This window comes from Oncorhynchus nerka, linkage group LG27 (assembly GCF_034236695.1).
Source record: "Oncorhynchus nerka isolate Pitt River linkage group LG27, Oner_Uvic_2.0, whole genome shotgun sequence".
Lineage (NCBI taxonomy): Eukaryota > Metazoa > Chordata > Actinopteri > Salmoniformes > Salmonidae > Oncorhynchus > Oncorhynchus nerka.
The window spans coordinates 86,834,825-86,855,316 of record NC_088422.1 but is presented as its reverse complement, the minus strand read 5'-3'; the positions used below and the strand labels follow the sequence as shown (position 1 = coordinate 86,855,316).

The 20,492-nt window shown below is 45.2% G+C and overlaps 1 protein-coding gene across 1 annotated transcript in view; it reads right to left on the bottom strand.

Moving 5' to 3' along the window:
* Positions 1-20,492, bottom strand: part of adamtsl3 (ADAMTS-like 3) — a 249,692-nt gene that overhangs the window by 55,150 nt on the left and 174,050 nt on the right. The window contains 3 exon segments of the mRNA XM_065012218.1: positions 11,072-11,204; positions 12,467-12,762; positions 19,622-19,706. Of these exon segments, the coding sequence (XP_064868290.1) occupies positions 11,072-11,204; positions 12,467-12,762; positions 19,622-19,706 (514 nt within the window).

The following is a 20,492-nucleotide window of genomic DNA, read 5'->3' as shown; positions in this document are numbered from 1 at the left end:
AGAGGGTGAAAAAGCTGCAGATAAGTGACCATCTGAAATGGTCCACCCACACAGACAGTGTGGTGAAGAAGGAGCAGCAGTACTCTTTAACTTTTAGATCAGTGTGTATAGTTGTGTATTGTTAGATATTACTACACTGTTGGAACTAGGAACACAAGCATTTCGTTACACCGGGAATAACATATGTGACTAATACAATTTGATTGGATATGTGATGAGTCAAAAGGGTCAATGAAGATAGTTAAATAGTTAACCAAATAGCTACCTGGACTAACTATTTAGCAGTCTTATGGCTGACGCCTCGATCACACCGACAGCGTTATTGGGCAAAATGGTACGTATTATCACCTCCATATGTGAGCAACAATAGTTCAACATTCACCTTCTGCTACCATCTGTCAAGCCTTCTACACAGACAGTTTGATGAAATACGTTGGATAAATCCAAGGTATGCAGCACACAGAACGCACTGCAACTGCCTCTGCAACACAATGCTGCAAGGCAAACGCAGCGTTCCATTGGAAATGAATGTACTTCTGGGGAACCAAAACGCTGTAGGAGAGAGATGGTGACTGCGTCCCCAATGGCACCTATTCCTTATGTAGTGCACTACTCCTGACCAGGGCCCGTAGGGTGTCATTTGGAACACAATCATGGTGCCTTCATCCACCGTCTTATGTAAGCGTGAGAAAGCAAAAGAGAAAACACTGTTTATCTAAGAGGTCTATTTTAAGAGCTCCAGGATAACTGATGAGAATACCGTACCATCTTAGTACCTCAGAGACAACACTCCCAGGGCTTTGTTCTGACTGGGATCACAAGTATTTTGTGCATCCCAAATGGCACCCTATTCCCTGTATAGTGCACTACGTTTAACTAGGGCCCATAGGGCTCTGGTCAAGAGTTGTGCACTATGTAGGGAACAGTGTGCCATTTGGGATGCAGTCTTTGAGACGTCTGTATTTATAAGATCATAAAAAGCACAGCAGTCTTCTACTCTGCAATAACCATCATCTTCATGAAACAGAAACCTGGATCCAGCCGACCACAAGAGAAGATCTACTGCTCAACAAAACCTGCCATGAAAGTAGTTATTCTACTCTAAATGGTACGTTTATTTCTGCTTTAGTTCTGTTTTTATGCATTATGATAAAACACTGCTCTTATTAGTGTCAATAAAACGATTTGATCTTAATCAAGATCAGCTTTTTCCTGAACGCAGCGAACACTAGTCCTCTGAGCCAGCTATCCTGCTGCCTTTGGGTTAGTGATTGGAAAAACAATCTGTGATGTGTGTGTGTGTGTGTGTGTGTTGACTCTCATCAAATTCTCTCTTAATGAGAGCACAGTCTGACTAGCCATTTAGAATCAATCAGAGACTTTTCCTTGAACAATAACCAGGTTCCTGCCTCTTTTGCTCAAACACAAACACACACACACACACACACACACACACACACACACACACACACACACACACACACACACACACACACACACACACACACACACACACACACACACACACACAGACACACACACACACATTCTCTCTCTGTTTCTCTCTCTCTCTCTTGTTACGACCATTCAATGTTAGCCACAGATATAACCATACACTACCCTGCAGACCATATTTTACAGGTTAGCTAGACTCATATCCTTGAGCATGTGTCCCAAGAGAAACAGACCAAGAGAAATAAATGTACCCGTTATAGCGCCATTGTGTGGTCGATATCAATTTTCCTGCATATTTCCAGTCCTCACAGTGTTCGGAACATGTGTCCCAAGTTCCGTTACAATACCAATATCCGTGAGTGATTTATAAGCATTTATGTGACAGACCACGCCCACGTGAATGTTTATTTGTCAGTTGCGGCAATGTTGTTTGACGTACTAACATGGATTATAATGTGCTTACAGACCTTGGTCTATAGATTTCAGACATCACATTTGGTGAAGATCGAGTCATTCAGTGCCAGAGGAGTAGTGTTTTAAGTGTTTTTCACCAAATTAAAAATGGTGGAAAATCCATCATAATGAATTTTATGGGTTCTTGAGGCAAGTTTGTTCTGTGTGATGAGAGGGAAATATGTATAACATTTCATGACTCTAGGTCACACAGGATGCGGGGGCTGACCTTTCAAAGTTTGCATTTCCAATCGCTTGTTATAGAGCCACTATGTGGCCAATCCGCATGGATTTGCATGAGAGGGTGTGGCTCTTGGGCCTTTACCATGTTGCTAAATTACACAATCCTGGGCCTTTTCATCTCACAGGAATTAGAATGTTTTCACCAAAATAGCAGAAAAAGAACATAATAATAACAAATACAAGAGAGTTTCACCAGCTTCACAGCTTGAACCCCAAATAATAAAAGATAAGAATACTAACAAAGTAAACAGCTCAGTAGAACAGAATAAACATGTTAACATCAGTATAATACAGGAATGGATCATTTATAGTCCAATATTTACATATTTACATACATGTTTTGGGGAAGGAGGGAAGTGTTTAAATGATGCAGTATAATAAGAGTCTGGTAGCAGCAGTTGTGATGTGTATGTAGTATGAATGTATATATATGTGTGTGTGTGTGTGTGTGTGTGTGTGTGTGTGTGTGTGTGTGTATAAGTGAGTGCATGTGTGCTAAGGTGCAGAGAATCAGAGCAGGTGGTCAGTCCAGTTTAAGTGTTCAGCAGTCCGATAGCTTGTAGAAACTGTCTCTGAGCCTGTTGTTATCAGACCTCATGATCCGATACCGTCTGTCCGATGGGAAGGGAGAGAACAGCTTGTGGCTGGGATGTGTGGAGTCCTTGATGATGCTGTGTGCCTTCCTCGCACTGATTCAACTAGATTTCGTGGAATGCGAGGGAGTACGGTCCCTGTGATTTACTGGGCCTTGCAGTCATGGCCGGAGCAATTTCCATACCAGGCCATGATGCAACCATGCTCTCGATGGTGCAGTGGTAGTATTTGGAGAGGACCAGGGGCGGTATGCAAATTTCTTCAGCCGCTTTAGGAAGTAGAGACGCTGTTGCGCCCTCTTGACAAGAGTGGTGGTGTTGTTAGTCCATGGCATGGCTGGTACCCACACTCTTACCAACCTCTCCATGCCCACTGTCCTAGTGCCACAGACTTGGGGTGTATCTCAATAGTGGGATTGAAGGGAAGGAGATGAAGGAAGGGGAGATGCTTTAGACTATTGAGATACAAATGCTACTCCTGGCTGGTATGGGCTGTCACCCAAATCCCTGCCCACCTCCATGCCCACTGTCTGTGTGGTATCATAGGGCTGTCTGTGTGACATCATAGGGCTGTCTGTGTGATATCATAGGGCTGTCTGTGTGGCATCATAGGGCTGTCTGAGTGGCATCATAGGGCTATCTGTGTGGGATCATAGGGCTGTCTGAGTGGCATCATATGGCTGTCTGTGTGGGATCATAGGGCTGTCTGTGTGACATCATAGGGCTGTCTGTGTGGCATCATAGGGCTGTCTGTGTGACATCATAGGGCTGTCTGTGTGACATCATAGGGCTGTCTGTGTGGCATCATAGGGCTGTCTGTGTGGCATCATAGGGCTGTCTGTGTGGCATCATAGGGCTGTCTGTGTGGGATCATAGGGCTGTCTGTGTGGGATCATAGGGCTGTCTGTGTGGCATCATAGGGCTGTCTGTGTGGGATCATAGGGCTGTCTGTGTGGCATCATAGGGCTGTCTGTGTGGCATCATAGGGCTGTCTGAGTGGCATCATAGGGCTGTCTGTGTGGCATCATAGGGCTGTCTGTGTGGCAATAGGGCTGTCTGTGTGGCAATAGGGCTGTCTGAACATCATAGGGCTAATCTAACAAATAAATCAATTCTAAAACTACTGTCTTATACACAGTGCATCATAGGGCTGTCTGAGTGGCATCATAGGGCTGTCTGTGTGGCATCATAGGGCTGTCTGAGTGGCATCATAGGGCTGTCTGAGTGACATCATAGGGCTGTCTGTGTGGCATCATAGGGCTGTCTGGGTGGCATCATAGGGCTGTCTGTGTGGCATCATAGGGCTGTCTGAGTGGCATCATAGGGCTGTCTGGGTGACATCATAGGGCTGTCTGGCATCATAGGGCTGTCTGAGTGGCATCATAGGGCTGTCTGGGTGACATCATAGGGCTGTCTGAGTGACATCATAGGGCTGTCTGATCATCAGGGCTGTCTGTGTGGCATCATAGGGCTGTCTGTGTGGCATCATAGGGCTGTCTGAGTGGCATCATAGGGCTGTCTGAGTGACATCATAGGGCTGTCTGTGTGGCATCATAGGGCTGTCTGTGTGGCATCATAGGGCTGTCTGTGTGGCATCATAGGGCTGTCTGTGTGGCATCATAGGGCTGTCTGTGTGGCATCATAGGGCTGTCTGTCTGTGTGGCATCATAGGGCTGTCTGAGTGGCATCATAGGGCTGTCTGTGTGGCATCATAGGGCTGTCTGTGTGGCATCATAGGGCTGTCTGTGTGGCATCATAGGGCTGTCTGAGTGGCATCATAGGGCTGTCTGTGTGACATCATAGGGCTGTCTGTGTGGGCTGTCTGTGTGGCATCATAGGGCTGTCTGTGTGGCATCATAGGGCTGTCTGTGTGGCATCATAGGGCTGTCTGTGTGGCATCATAGGGCTGTCTGAGTGACATCATAGGGCTGTCTGTGTGGCATCATAGGGCTGTCTGTGTGGCATCATAGGGCTGTCTGAGTGGGATCATAGGGCTGTCTGTGTGGCATCATAGGGCTGTCTGAGTGGCATCATAGGGCTGTCTGTGTGGCATCATAGGGCTGTCTGTGTGGCATCATAGGGCATCATAGGGCTGTCTGTGTGGCATCATAGGGCTGTCTGTGGCATCATAGGGCTGTCTGTGTGGCATCATAGGGCTGTCTGTGTGGCATCATAGGGCTGTCTGTGTGGCATCATAGGGCTGTCTGAGTGACCTCATTGGGCTGTCTGTGTGACCTCATTGGGCTGTCTGAGTGGCATCATAGGGCTGTCTGAATGAACATGTCTTGCATGAGCTCAACTCTGGGGCCAGAGAGTCTACTGTGTTTCTGCAGTTGGAGAAACAACTTTACTCAGGTTACTGCTGAAGCCATTACTAGTTGTTATGTCAGACCACAAACTCCAATTGTATTATTATTCAAGCCTCTCCACGATGCAGTAATCATCTAGATGTTTATTCTAAGTTTGATTCCACCATAGAAAACAGAAATGTATTTGCAATGTTTATCCTAACTTTAATTACAAAGATGAACCTCATTTCCAAGTTATTCTAATGTTGAATGAATTTGTTTTTGTTTTTAGAAGCTGTGCTTCGCTCAAAAGGTATGTCTTCGTCCCAAATGGCTCTCTAATCTCTATTTAGTGCATTTTGGGCCCTGGTCAAAAGTAGTGCACTATATAGGGAATAGGGTACAATTTGGGACTAAACCTATGTCTCTGAAGGAATGCATGGCTGACACTTAAATGATTTCATAACGAGTTTGAAAAAAAACACTAGCTGAGACCTTGCCAGTGATATTGGAACCACCTGCGTTCTGTGTATGTTAAAAACTACACAGTTCCATGGATTGTGACGGCAATTTGGGGCTTGGTTGGCTGATCCTTATCTTTAGGTCTGGCTCTGGGTACTGTGTGTGTCGGCCTGTCTGGGTCTGGGTACTGTGTGTGTCGGCCTGTCTTTCTCTGGGTACTGTGTGTGTCGGCCTGTCTTTCTCTGGGTACTGCGTGTGTCGGCCTGTCTTTCTCTGGGTACTGCGTGTCGTCTGGCTGGGTACTGTCTGTCTTTCTCTGGGTACTGCGTGTGTCGGCCTGTCTTTCTCTGGGTACTGTGTGTGTCGGCCTGTCTTTCTCTGGGTACTGTGTGTGTCGGCCTGTCTTTCTCTGGGTGTCGGCCTGTCTTTCTCTGGGTACTGTGTGTGTCGGCCTGTCTGGGTCTGGGGGTACTGTGTGTGTCGGCCTGTCTTTCTCTGGGTACTGTGTGTGTCGGCCTGTCTGGGTTTGGGTAACTGTGTGTGTCGGCCTGTCTGGGTCTGGGTACTGTGTGTGTCGGCCTGTCTTTCTCTGGGTACTGTGTGTGTCGGCCTGTCTTTCTCTGGGTCTGGGTCTGGGTACTGTGTGTGTCGGCCTGTCTTTCTCTGGGTACTGTGTGTGTCGGCCTGTCTTTCTCTGGGTACTGTGTGTGTCGGCCTGTCTGGGTCTGGGTACTGTGTGTGTCGGCCTGTCTTTCTCTGGGTACTGTGTGTGTCGGCCTGTCTTTCTCTGGGTACTGCGTGTGTCGGCCTGTCTGGGTCTGGGTACTGTGTGTGTCGGCCTGTCTTTCTCTGGGTACTGTGTGTGTCGGCCTGTCTGGGTTTGGGAACTGTGTGTGTCGGCCTGTATGGCTCTGGGTACTGTGTGTGTCGGCCTGTCTCTGAGTACTGCGTGTGTCGGCCTGTCTGGGTCTGGGAACTGTGTGTGTCGGTCTGTCTCTGGGTACTTTGTGTGTCTGCCTGTATCTGTCTCTGGGTACTTTGTGTGTCTGCCTGTATCTGTCTCTGGGTACTGTGTCTGCCTGTATCTGTCTCTGGGTACTGCGTGTGTCTGCCTGTATCTGTCTCTGGGTACTTTGTGTGTCTGCCTGTATCTGCCTCTGGGTACTGTGTGTGTCTGCCTGAATCTGTCTCTGGGTACTGTGTGTGTCAGCCTGTCTGGGTCTGGGTACTGTGTGTGTCTGCCTGTCTGGGTCTGGGTACTGTGTGTGTCAGCCTGTTTGTCTCTGGGTACTGCGTGTGTCTGCCTGCATCTGTCTCTGGGTACTGTGTGTGTCTGCCTGTATCTGTCTCTGGGTACTGTGTGTCTGCCTGTATCTGTCTCTGGGTACTATGTGTGTCAGCCTGTCTGGGTCTGGGTACTGTGTGTGTCTGCCTGTATCTGTCTCTGGGTACTGTGTGTGTCTGCCTGTATCTGTCTCTGGGTACTGTGTGTGTCTGCCTGTATCTGTCTCTGGGTACTGTGTGTGTCTGCCTGTATCTGTCTCTGGGTACTGTGTGTGTCTGCCTGTATCTGTCTCTGGGTACTGTGTGTGTCTGCCTGTCTCTGTCTTTGTCTGATGCTCTGAGAACCTGTCCTCTCTCAAATGACATTCACCTCTGCCAGAACACCTACATTCCCTCTCCAATTCCCTATAGAGTGCACTTATTTTGTTCCCTATAGAGTGCACTTATTTTGACCAGCAAGTAGTGCACTACATAGGGAATAGGGTGCCATTTACGACACAGCCTTAGTGTGCAGCAGGCCTTGTCAGAAGGGAAACAAACAACCAGATGCCTAAATAAGACAGTAAAGGAAAGGTTTCAGTTAGAGGGACACGGTCGAGAGGAGAAAACAGTTACGCTGTGCTTCCACCGTGTTTACCTCAGCTTCACATTTACTACAACAGGATGTTGTTACAGGAACAGAAACATCCGATTGGTCGCTAACAAACATCCTGGGTGACAGAGGATGTTTGCCTTCACTGGACAATGAGGAACGGTGGGAGGAGTATGTTAATGTGTTTACGGGTAAGAGAAGTACACACAAACTAATGCATGCATGCACGCACGCCGACACGCACTCACACACACACAGCCGTAACACATCTGCACAAGAGGAACACCTATGTGAGAATGCTGTTAATTGACTAAGTTCAGCATTCAACACTATTGTTCCCTCCAAGCTTGACACCAAGCTCAAAGCCCTGGGTCTGAACACCACCCTCTGCAACTAGATCCTGGACTTCCTGACAAGCAGACCACAGGCTGTGAGGATTGGCAACAACATCTCCTCCACACTGACTCTTAACACAGGGGCCCCCCAGGGGTGTGTCCTCACTCCTCTGCTGTACTCCCTGTTCACCAATGTAGGCTGTGTGGCGACACCCACTCCATCATCAAGTTTGCTGACCACACCACGGTTGTAGGCCTGAGTCAGCCTATAGGGATGTGAGTGAACTGGCAGGACAACAAGCTCTCCCTCAATATCAGCAGAACAAAGGAGTTTATTGTCAACTTCAGGATGCAGATGAGGGAACACGCCCCGATCCACATCAACGGCACTGCAGTAGAGAGAGTCAGCAGTTTTAGGTTCCTCCACGTCCACCTCACCAAAGACTTGACATGGACCAACAACACCACCGCTCTTGTCAAGAGGGCACAACAGGATCTTTACTTCTTAAGGCAGATAAAGAAATTCAGCGTGCCACGCCGGATCCTCTCCAAATACTACCACTGCACCACCGAGAGCATCCTGACCGGTTACCTCACAGCCTGGTATGGGAATGGCTCTGTCTACGACTGCAAGGCCCTCCAGCGGGTGGTGAAGATGGCCCAGTACATCACTGGGGTGTGTTCCCACCCATCCAGGACATCTACTTGAAATGGTGCCTGAAGAAGACAGTTTCTATCTACAGGTATGGTGAACACTTGAACTGGACTGACCATTTGCACTGACTTTCTGCACCTTTGCACTTACATCACAATTTCTGCTAACAGACTTGTATTTACTAACGCTAATACTGCACAACACTTGCCCCCAATCCCCCCCTTCCCCAATACATGTGTAAATATTGTACTAGAATATGTGCCTTCCTGTATTATATTTATGCTAAAATGCTTATTTCTATTCCACTGAGCCATTTACTTTATGTTTGTAGTCTTATATTTTATTATTGGTTATTGTTGTTGCATTGTCGAGAAGCAACCTGAAAGTTAGCATTTCATTGTGTATCCTGTTCATACAACTAATAAAACTTAAAACTTGAAAAACACACACGCACACAAACAGGGGTATGCTAATGAGCGTGTATCTTTGCATGACAACAGAAGATGGTTCCTGGCAGTATCGATAATTAGTCAAACATAGAATGTAAATGAGTTGTTTGGCCGATTACTCAGAATGGCCGATTATTTGGGCCCGATTAATCAGAATGCCCGATTAATTAGGGCCGATTAATCAGACTGGCCGATTACTCGGCATGGCCGATTATTTAGGCCCGGTTACTCAGAATGGCCGATTATTTAGGCCCGGTTACTCAGAATGGCCGATTATTTAGGCCCGGTTACTCAGAATGGCCGATTATTTAGGCCCGGTTACTCAGAATGGCCGATTATTTAGGCCCGGTTACTCAGAATGGCCGATTATTTAGGCCCTGTTACTCAGAATGGCCGATTATTTAGGCCCGGTTACTCAGAATGGCCGATTATTTGGGGCCGATTTCAAGTTTTCATAACAATCGGAAATCGTTATTTTTGGATGCCGTTTTTGCCGTTTTTTTTAAATTTTTATACACCTTTATTTAACTAGACAAGTCAGTTAAGAACACAGTGTTATTTTCAATGACGGCCTAGGAACAGTGGGTTAACTGCCTTGTTCAGGGGCAGAACGACAGATTTGTACCTTGTCAGCTCAGGGATTCAATCTTGCAACCTTACAGTTAACTAGTCCAACGCTCTAACCACCTGCCTCTCATTGCACTCCACGAGGAGCCTGCCTGTTACGCGAATGCAGTAGAAGCCAAGGTAAGTTGCTAGCTAGCATTAAACTTATCTTATAAAAAACAATCAATCAATCAATCATAATCACTAGTTAACTACACATGGTTGATGATATTACTAGTTTATCTAGCGTGTCCTGCGTTGCATATAATCGATGCAACGCTGGGGGATGATTTAACAAAAGCACATTTGCGAAAAAAGCACAATCGTTGGACGACTGTACCTAACCATAAACACCAATGCCTTTCTTAAAATCAATACACAGAAGTATATATTTTTTAAACCTGCATATTTAGCTAAAAGAAATCCAGGTTAGCAGGCAATATTAACCAGGTGAAATTGTGTAATTTCTCTTGCGTTCATTACACGCAGAGTCAGGGTATATGCAACAGTTTGGGCAGCCTGGATCATTGCGAACTAATTTGCCAGAATTTTACGTAATTATGACATAACATTGAAGGTTGTACAATGTAACAAGAATATTTAGACTTAGGGATGCCACCCGTTAGATAAAATACCGAACAGTTCCGTATTTCACTGAAATAATAAACTTTTGTTTTCTAAATGATAGTTTCCGGATTCAACCATATTAATGACCAAAGGCTCGTATTTCTGTGTGTTATTATGTTATAATAAAGCCTATGATTTGATATTTGATAGAGGAGGCTCGTAAGCATTCATTCAACAGCACTTTCTTGTGTTTTGCCAGCAGCTCTTCGCAAGCACAGCGCTGTTTATGACTTCAAGCCTATCAGCCTAATGGCTGGTGTAACCGATGTGAAATGGCTAGCTAGTTAGCGGGGTGCACGCTAATAGCGTTTCAAACGTCACTCGCTCTGAGACTTGGAGTAGTTATTCCCCTTGCTCTGCAAGGGCCGCGGCTTTTGTGGAGTGATGGGTAACGCTGCTTCGAGTGTCGCTGTTGTCGATGTGTTCCTGGTTTGAGCCCAGGTAGGGGCGAGGAGAGGGACAGAAGCTATACTGTTATACTGGCAATACTAAAGTGCCTATAAGAACATCCAATAGTCAAAGGTATATGAAATACAAATGGTATAGAGAGAAATAGTCCTATAAAAACTATATTAACTACAACCTAAAACCTCTTACCTTGGAATATTGAAGGTCTCATGTTAAAAGGAACCACCAACTTTCATATGTTCTCATGTTCTGAGCAAGGAACTCAAACGTTAGCTTTTTTACATGGCACATATTGCACTTTAACTTCTCCAACACTTTGTTTTTGCATTATTTAAACCAAATTGAACATGTTTCATTATTTATTTGAGGCTAAATTTATTTTTATTGATGTATTATATTAAGTTAAAATAAATGTTAATTCAGTATTGTTGTAATTGTCATTATTACAAATAAATAAATCAAAATCGGCCAATTAATAGGTATCTGCTTTTTTTTGGCCCTCCAATAATCGGTATCGGCGTTGAAAAATCATAATCGGTCGACCTCTAGTTGTGATTGGCCTGAACTTCAACCCAGCCAGCCAGTCAGCAGAGGATTGCCTAATGTGTGTTAGATTCTCACCTTGGGGGACACGGCTCGGGGTTGCAGATGCGGCCCATGACTGGAGGGCGGCTAGAGGGGTCACAGAGAGAATCGTCAACCTCCTCTCCACCTCTCTCCCGGCTCACACACCTGACCACTGCTGTCTGTCTCCCTGGGGGAGAGGGGGAACAGAGTTAGAGAGAGAGGGGCAGGCTGAGAGAGAGAGAGGGTGGGTGGTTTAGGTGGAGAATGACAAGGTGGAGAGCAAGGAGACCAAAAACAGAGAACAACAGAGAGGGGAGCTGAGAGAGGGAGAGCTGAGAGAGGGAGAGTTGAGAGAGGGAGAGCTGAGAGAGGGAGAGCTGAGAGAGGGCGAGCTGAGAGAGGGAGAGCTGAGAGAGGGAGAGCTGAGAGAGGGAGAGTTGAGAGAGGGAGAGCTGAGAGAGGGCGAGCTGAGAGAGGGCGAGCTGAGAGAGGGCGAGCTGAGAGAGGGAGAGCTGAGAGAGGGAGAGCTGAGAGATGGAGAGCTGAGAGAGGGCGAGCTGAGAGAGGGAGAGCTGAGAGAGGGAGAGCTGAGAGAGGGAGAGCTGAGAGAGAGCGAGCTGAGAGAGGGAGAGCTGAGAGAGGGAGAGCTGAGAGAGGGAGAGCTGAGAGTGAGATAGTGGGGTTAGAGAAACAAAGAGGTCACACATGGACACTGATATAGAAACAAAGCATCTACTGCAGGGGTTTGACTACTTGTTTTTCTTCTAAATGAATAACATTTTTGTTTTGGGGGAAACTAACTCAATATACTTTAAAATGACTGAAACCAAATCCAAACTGTGTAGAAATGATAATGGACCTATATTCATACAGTTTCTTGACTGTTTAGCTCGCTAATAATCATTAGACAGTCAGGGAGCGCTGAAAATTCCCTGATGGATAGAGGACTATGTTTTGCAAAATTTTATGGCAAGGAAATATAAGCAATATTCACTGTGGCCTTCCGAACTCCATTAAAGAACAAATGTGGCCCCCGGGGGGAAATGAGTTCGACACCCCTGACCTCCTGTATATGACTATGAGAATCCCATCCTGTATAAAATAAATAGGAAACTTTAATAAGAAAGCCATCTCACAGGGTAATAGTGAAGGAGTTATTTGAGTAATTACCAGATTTATCATGTAGACAAGGATGTTGCATGTTTGGGATAATGCTAGAGTAAAACCCTTTTTAGCAGTGTTTGGAATTTAGGATTATACCTAGGGTAATGTTTAGGATAATGTTTGTTTAAATGTTTGGGAATATGTTTTGTATGACCTTTTGGGATAATGTGGCAGTATTATTTCAGATAATGTTTGGGAAAAAATGTTTGGTATGATGGTTGGGATAACAATGTTACAATGTTAGGGACAACGTTTAGGTTTCGTTGAAGCACCGGTGCAGCTCACCTGTAGCACAGGAGGCCGAGCAGCCACTAAAGCCCCTGTAGTCCCAGTGGTGGGGCTCCTCACCCTGGGTGTGAGGGCCTTGAGGATCCTGGAGGTCAGGAGAGAAGCCTGGGCCTAGAGTACAGGCTCCCCCATCGCAGGGCCTCTCCAGCTGGGGCCGCTCTTCACCGCACTCCTCCTCGGGCAGGTCTACCTCCGTCTGGGTGAAGGAAAGGAGGACACGACACTTCAGCTCCCGTGTCTGTTTGCCGAGCCCACAGGTGACGCTGCAGGGAGACCACGACCCTGGGATTAACCTGGAGAGTACACACAGAGAGGAAGACTCAGCGAATGGAGTTAGGTAACACTGAGATGAACACGGATGAAATTGTATATGTCAGTTTTTGACCGTCAAAAGTAAAATGCATCTCTACTTTTTTCATAAGAATTAAGTCGTTTCATACAACAATTTTAAAAAACTGACATTTGTATGTTTTTTTTTCAAAGGAACCTTCAAAGAACCTCCTGTATACAGTGCCTTTGGAAAGTATTCAGACCCCTTGACTTATTCCACATTTTGTTAGGTTACAGACATATTCTAAAATGTATTAAATCGTTATATTCCCTCATCAATCTACACATACTACCCTATAATGACCAAGCAAAAACAGGTTTGTAGAAATTTTTGCTAATTTATAAAAGTAAAAACAGAAATATCACATTTACATAAGTATTCAGACCCTTCACTCAGTACTTTGTTGAAAACCCTTAGACAGCAATTAAAGCCTCACATCTTCTTGGGTGACGCTACAAGCTTGGCACACCTGGATTTGGGGAGTTTCCCATTCTTCTCTGCAGATCCTCTCAACCTCTGTCAGGCAGGATGGGGACGGGGGACGGGGGGGGGCGTTGCTGCACAACTATTTTCAGGACTTGTCCCGAAGCAACTCCTGCGTTGTCTTGGCTGTGTGCTGAGGGTCGTTGTCCTGTTGGAAGGAGAACGTTCAACTTATTCTGAGGTCCTGAGCGCTCTGGAGCAGGTGTTCATCAAGGATCTCTCTGTACTTGGCTCTGTTAATCTTTGCCTCAATCCTGACTAATCTCCCAGTCCCTGCCGCTGAAAAACACCCACACAGCATGATGCTGCCACCACCATGCTTCCTCCATACATGACGCTTGGCATTCAGGCCAAAGAGAATCTTGGTTTCATCAGAAACAGAGAATCTTGTTTCTCATGGTCTGAGAGTTTTTTGTTGCCTTTAGGCAAACTCCAAGTGGGTTGTCATGTGCCTTTTACTGAGGAGTGGCTTCCGTCGGGCCACTCTACCATAAAGACCTGATTGGCGGGGTACTGCAGAGATGTTTGTCCTTCTGGAAGGTTCTCCCATCTCCACAGAGTAACTCTAGAGCTCTGTCAGTGTGACCATCGGGTTCTTGGTCAGCTCCCTGACTAAGGCCCTTCTCCCCGATTGCTCAGTTTGGCCGGGAGGCCAGCTGTAGGAAGAATGATGGAGGTCACTGTGTTCTTGGGGACCTTCAATGCTGTAGAAATGTTTTGTTAACCTTCCCCAGATCTGTGCCTCGACACAATCCTGTCTCAGAGCTCTACGGACAATTCCTTCCACCTCATAGCTTGGTTTTTGCACTAACATGCACTGTCAACTGTGGGACCTTATATAGACAGGTGTGTGCCTTTCCAAATCTTGTCCAATTAATTTAATTTACCACAGGTGGACTCCAATCAAGTTGTAGAAACATCTCAAGGATGATCAATGAAAACAGGATGCACCTGAGCAACATTTGAGTCTTATAGCAAAGGGTCTGAATACTTATGGAAATAAGGTATTTCTGTTTTGCTTTATTTGTAATACATGTACAAACATTTCTAAATACCTGTTTTCACTTTGTCGTTATGGGGTATTGTGTGTAGATTGCTGAGGATTTTTTTTATGTAATTCATTTTTGAATGAGGCTGTAACGTAACAAAATGCAGAAAAATGAAAGGGGTCTTAATACTTTCCAAAGGCACCGTATGGTTTTAACTAGAACCCTCTATGAAAGGTTCTACCAATAACCATTTTATAATCTAAAGGTTCTTTCTAGAACCGTCTGTGAAGGGTTCTAAATCAAATCAAATCAAATGTATTTATATAGCCCTTCTTACATCAGTTGATATCTCAAAGTGTTGTACAGAAACCCAGCCTAAAACCCCAAACAGCAAGCAATGAAGGTGTAGAAGTTCTCTACCGAGAACCTTTTTATCTTTGGGGGGTTCTTCCTATAACCCTCCATGAACACTTCCACTAACCTTATTAGACTTTAAAATGTAATTAGTTTTGACAATACATTGCATGTATCATAAGGCCTTTATTTGAGGGCCTAGTTATACCCTAACACAGCGGTGTTAGGAACATCCTGGTTTACAGGCCACATCAGGCCTGCAAGTCACATTAAATTGGCATTATATTAGAATCCAGCCAGAGTTAGGAGATCCTGCAACCTGCATTCAGAATGAATGCCAGGGTTGGGAAGATTGAATACTGAGACTAACTCAATCATCTAAACAGGAACAACCATCTCAGTAACGGGTGCAATAAATCCAATTACTAACATATTGGATTCGTTTCGAAAACTGTATGTTATTTATTTTTGTGTAGCATAAAATGAATCAACCAAGCAATGCACATGCAAAAACATAGATATTACAGTAAAACAAACAATTCCGAAAATCTCGCTGCAATAGAGCATGCTGGGAAAAAGTAGATATGGTTCTATGTAGAACACTTCTTGCCTTCCAAAGAATCATCAAAGAACCCTTTGCCTTACAGAGATCCCTTGTCTTCCAAAAAGGGTTATTTTGATCACACCAGTTCTTGGTAGAACCCTATCCCCCTGGAAAAAAAACTTTTGGAACCATTTGTTCTAAGACTTGTAGGAAAATCATGCCATTTGGAATGCAGACTAACACTGAATGACAGACACTTTCTGGCTCAGCCAACCTAACACAGACCGACTGAAGTCCTAAGCTGTACTCTGACATACATTTTGGATACATAGTATATTTCAGTGAAAGAACAATCTTTTACATTTGTAGTGTGTTGTATCTATACTCGGGGAGGGAGGTAGAGAGGTGGGAAAAGAGAAGGAGAGACAGAAGGAGAAAGAAAGAGAGAGAGAATGAAGAATGAAAAAAATAACATTTCTTCCTAAACAAAATAAATGTTTGAAGTGACAGAAATCAGATCGTGACAATATTCATGTCTTGTATTTTTCTACTGCTTATAAAAGTAATGCCATTCCAGTGGGTTTGTGAAAGTAGTTACATTTGTCCAATCGTCCCCCAAAGCCAGATGAGAAAGTCAACACACACACACCCTGGTCCCGCTGTCTAAACATTCTTCTAGCGCTTGGGATTCCGTTTTATGGGACCTGCTATTCCCTCACAGCCGTAGTGTGTCATGTTTGGACCAGTGTGTTGTATGTGTGTGTGCGTGTGTATGTGTGTGTGTGTGTGTGTGTGTGTGTGTGTCTGTCATGTTTAGACCGTGGCATTAAGAAAGATCATGATGATGTCAGAATGTAAATGAAAATGGAGAAAACAGACTCTTCTATGTACAGGGGTGAATGACTAACTTTACTTCCAAAGACGTCGGGAACTAATGAGGGTGAATGAGGTGGTGGGGAAGCTGTGTGAGTGTGTATGTGTATGTGTGTGTGTGTGTGTGTGTATATGTGTTAATGTGTATCTCTGCGTGTGTGTGTGTGCATGTCAAATCATATCAAATTTTATTTGTCACATACACATGGTTAGCCGATGTTAATGCGAGTGTAGCGAAATGCTTGTGCTTCTAGTTCCGACAATGCAGTAATATAAGCAACGAGTAATCTAACCTACCAATTCCACAACTACTACCTTATACACACAAGTGTAAAGGGATAAAGAATAGGCACATAAAGATATATGAATGAGTGATGGTACCGAACGGCATAGGCAAGATGCAGTAGATGGTATCGAGTACAGTATATACATATGAGATGAGTAATGTAGGGTATGTAAACATAAAAGTGGCATAGTTTAAAGTGGCTAGTGATACATGTATTACATAAAGATGGCAAGATACAGTAGATGGTATAGAGTACAGTATATACATATGAGATGAGTAATGTAGGGTATGTAAACATTATATTAAGTGGCATTGTTTAAAGTGGCTAGTGATACATTTTTTACATCAATTTCATTATTAAAGTGGCTGGAGTTGAGTCAGTGTGTTGGCAGCATCCACTCAATGTTAGTGATGTCTGTTTAACAGTCTGATGTGCCTTGAGATAGAAGCCGTTTTTCAGTCTTTCAGTCCCTGCTTTGATGCACCTAGTTTTCCCCCGGTGATGCGTTGTGCAGACCTCACTACCCTCTGGAGAGCCTTACGGTTGTGGGCGGAGCAGTTGCTGTACCAGGCAGTGATATAGCCCGACAGGATGCTCTCAATTGTGCATCTGTAAAAGTTTGTGAGTGCTTTTGGTGACAAGCCTAATTTCTTCAGCCTCCTGAGGTTGAAGAGGCGCTGCTGCGCCTTCTTCACCACGCTGTCTGTGTGGGTGGACCATTTCAGTTTGTCCGTGATGTGTACACCGAGGAACTTAAAACTTACTACCCTCTCCACTACTGTCCCGTCTATGTAGATAGGTGGGTGCTCCCTCTGCTGTTTCTGAAGTCCACGATCATCTCCTTTGTTTTGTTGACGTTGAGTGAGAGGTTATTTTTCTGACACCACACTCCGAGGGCCCTCACCTCCTCCCTGTAGGCCGTCTCGTCGTTGTTGGTAATCAAGCCTACCACTGTAGTGTTGTTTGTAAACTTGATGATTGAGTTGGAGGCGTGCATGGCCACGCAGTCGTGGGTGAACAGGGAGTACAGGAGACGGCTGAGAACGCACCCTTGTGGGGCCCCAGTGTTGAGGATCAGCGGGGTGGAGATGTTGTTACCTACCCTTACCACCTGGTGGCGGCCCGTCAGGAAGTCCAGTACCCAGTTGCACAGGGCGGGGTCGAGACCCAGGGTCTCGAGCTTGATGACGAGTTTGGAGGGTACTATGGTGTTAAATGCTGAGCTGTAGTCAATGAACAGCATTCTCACTTATGTATTCCTCTTGTCATCTTGTCCAGATGGGTTAGGGCAGTGTGCAGTGTGGCTGCGATTGCGTCGTCTGTGGACCTATTGGGGCATGTGTATTGGTGTGTGTGTGTGTGTGTGTGTGTGTGTGTGTGTGTGTGTGTGTGTGTGTGTGTGTGTGTGTGTGTGTGTGTGTGTGTGTGTCTGCAAGGGGTGTGGGAGATGTCTGTGAGTGTGTGTGTGTAAGAGAGTGTGTGTGGGTGTGTGAGCCTCTAGACCTGACAGATCCCAGGGTGTGTGTGTCAGTACTAACAGGACCACAGCAGCAGGCCATAATCACATGCTCATCACCACCAGAGGAAGGAGAGGAAACCCACCAGGACATTAGCACAGACCTGTGGATAAGCTCTGGCGGTATGTGTGTATATGTGTGAGTTATCAGGGCCGTGATAAGGGCTTGTGTTGGAGACATCCGGACCGCCATGCTCAGTGACTCAGCCTCTACACACGCATGCACACACACACCACCGGAATCCTGGAGTGTTCTCCTATATATAGCAACATGAGTAACTGTGCGGAAAAGGAACATCTAAAAGGGAAGTCTGTCTCTGATAGGGGTTAGGCACTACAGCAGTAATACAAGACAAGTTATCAAAGGAAACAACTCAATCTGGCAACCCTTTGCTCAGACTATACTGAGGGTTGCCAGATCTGCTGTGTTCCTGATAAGTTGTTCAACTACTGCTGGGTCTCTCTCTCCTTGGTAGTCTTATACAATTCTACTTTGAAACAAAAGTATACACCTCACACACATGGTTATGGGATAAAAAAAGAAGACAGCTGTACCATGTCAGATATAGATTTTAAATGTATTAAATGTTGAGTTTGCATCCCAATATTACACTTTAAATGCATTACAGACGACTGAAATATAACAAAACTGTTTGACATAGAAACACCAGATTTTATGTGTTTAAAAAAAATTATGTTGAATAATTATGAAATGACAAATACCGTTCCACCCATGAGGCAACTAGAGGGTGCTTTAGTAATTTGACTGCAGGAAAGGGACACACACATTTACTCCACATACTGTTTAATAAGCGATGCCTTTGGTAGACCACAGCCGACCGCGGCGGAGGAGGTATGCACGCACGCTTGTGTATGTCTGCTTCTTCATGTGTGTGTTTATATGCGTGTGTGTGCCTGCCTGCATGCACTTTAAGTGTGTGTGTGTATATTAGAGTGTGAATACATGTGTGTGTGTGTGTGTGTGTGTGTGTGTGTGTGTGTGTGTGTGTGTGTGTGTGTGTGTGTGTGTGTGTGTGTTTCTGTGTGTGTGTGTGTCTGATGCTGGGGACTGCACTTACTTTCCTCTGGCAGTGGCCAGGGTTGTGTCTTTACTAGGGGGCCTGTATTGGACTGTGATTGGCCCAGTGGGCTCTAGCCTGATTGGCCCATTCGTGGGGGCTAACGTTACAAAGATGCACTACTTTTGACAAGAGCCCCTAGGCTTATCTATGGTCAAAAGTAGTGCACTAGGAAAAAGAGTGCCCTTTGGAACACAGTTCTAGCAGCTCTAATAATATAGCTCTATGGGAGTTCAGAATGTTCTAGAAACATAGAGAGAGACAAAAAGAAAGAGAGAGAGACAGAGAGAGAGAGAGAGAGATGCGATAACACACAGACTCACACACACATACACAGACGCAAGATCACACAGACACATGCGCAGACACACGCATGTGTCTGTGTGATCTTGCGTCTGTGTATGTGTGTGTGAGTCTGTGTGTTATCGCATCTGTTTGTGTGCATGTGTGTTTGTGTGTGTATGTGTGTGATCTTGTGTCTGTGTGCATGTGTGAGTCTGTGTGTTATTGCATCTGTTTGTGTGCATGTGTGTTTGTGTGTGTATGTGTGTGATCTTCTGTCTCTGTGTGTGTGTGAGTCTGTGTGTTATTGCATCTGTTTGTGTGCATGTGTGTTTGTGTGTGTATGTGTGTGATCTTGTGCCTGTGTGCGTGTGCGCATGCAGTGTGGACTTGAGTGTGTGTATCTCTACTCACGTTGGTTCCTCTGTAGCGGTGCGTTGTTCTTCCAGCTCCTGGGCTTGTTTTAACCAGGGTAGCTTGGCCTCCACAGGAACTGACTCTAGACCAGATATTAAACACACATAGTTAGTGAGCTGCCTTACACTGGGCACAGTAACTGACTCCAGATCAGGGAAAGAGAGTTTTAGGCCACATTCCCATGGGTTGGCCTAGGATAACACTGCAATGTGTGAAACATCTCTCTCTCTCTCTCTCTGGTTTTACTATCTTTGTGGGGACCAGAACATTTATTTCATATCCTTGTGGGGACATTTTGCCAGCCCGCAAGGAAAAATGCTATTTTAGGCTTAGGAATTAGGTTTAGGGTTACAGTTAGTTAGGGTTAAGGTTAGGTTTACAGTTAGTTAGGGTTTGGGTTAAGGTTAGGTTAAAGGGTTACAGTTAGTTAGGGTTAGAGTTAGGTTAAAGGGTTACGGTTAGCGGTTAGGGAAAATAGGATTTTGAATGGGAATTAATTGTTTGGTCCCCACAAGGACAGTAAAACAAATATGTGTGTGTGTGTGTGTGTGTGTGTGTGTGTGTGTGTGTGTGTGTGTGTGTGTAAGATAGACTGTGTGCATGGGTGTGCAAGGCTGACCCTGACTGACCCCAGCATGAAAATGACCAAACCAATCTCCATACTACTAAATCAGAAGAGAGGGGCGGTTGATTTACAATACATCCTCCTCTCAACCAAATGATCATCCTTACTATTTCAATGGGAGACTTTTAAAAAGCAAATATTTCCCTCTCAAGTAGCTCATATTTTCACCCTCCATTTACTCCAGATGTCTACCACGATGCCAGTTTTGACTCTTTGCCAACATTACTGAAGCCTGGAGTTCTA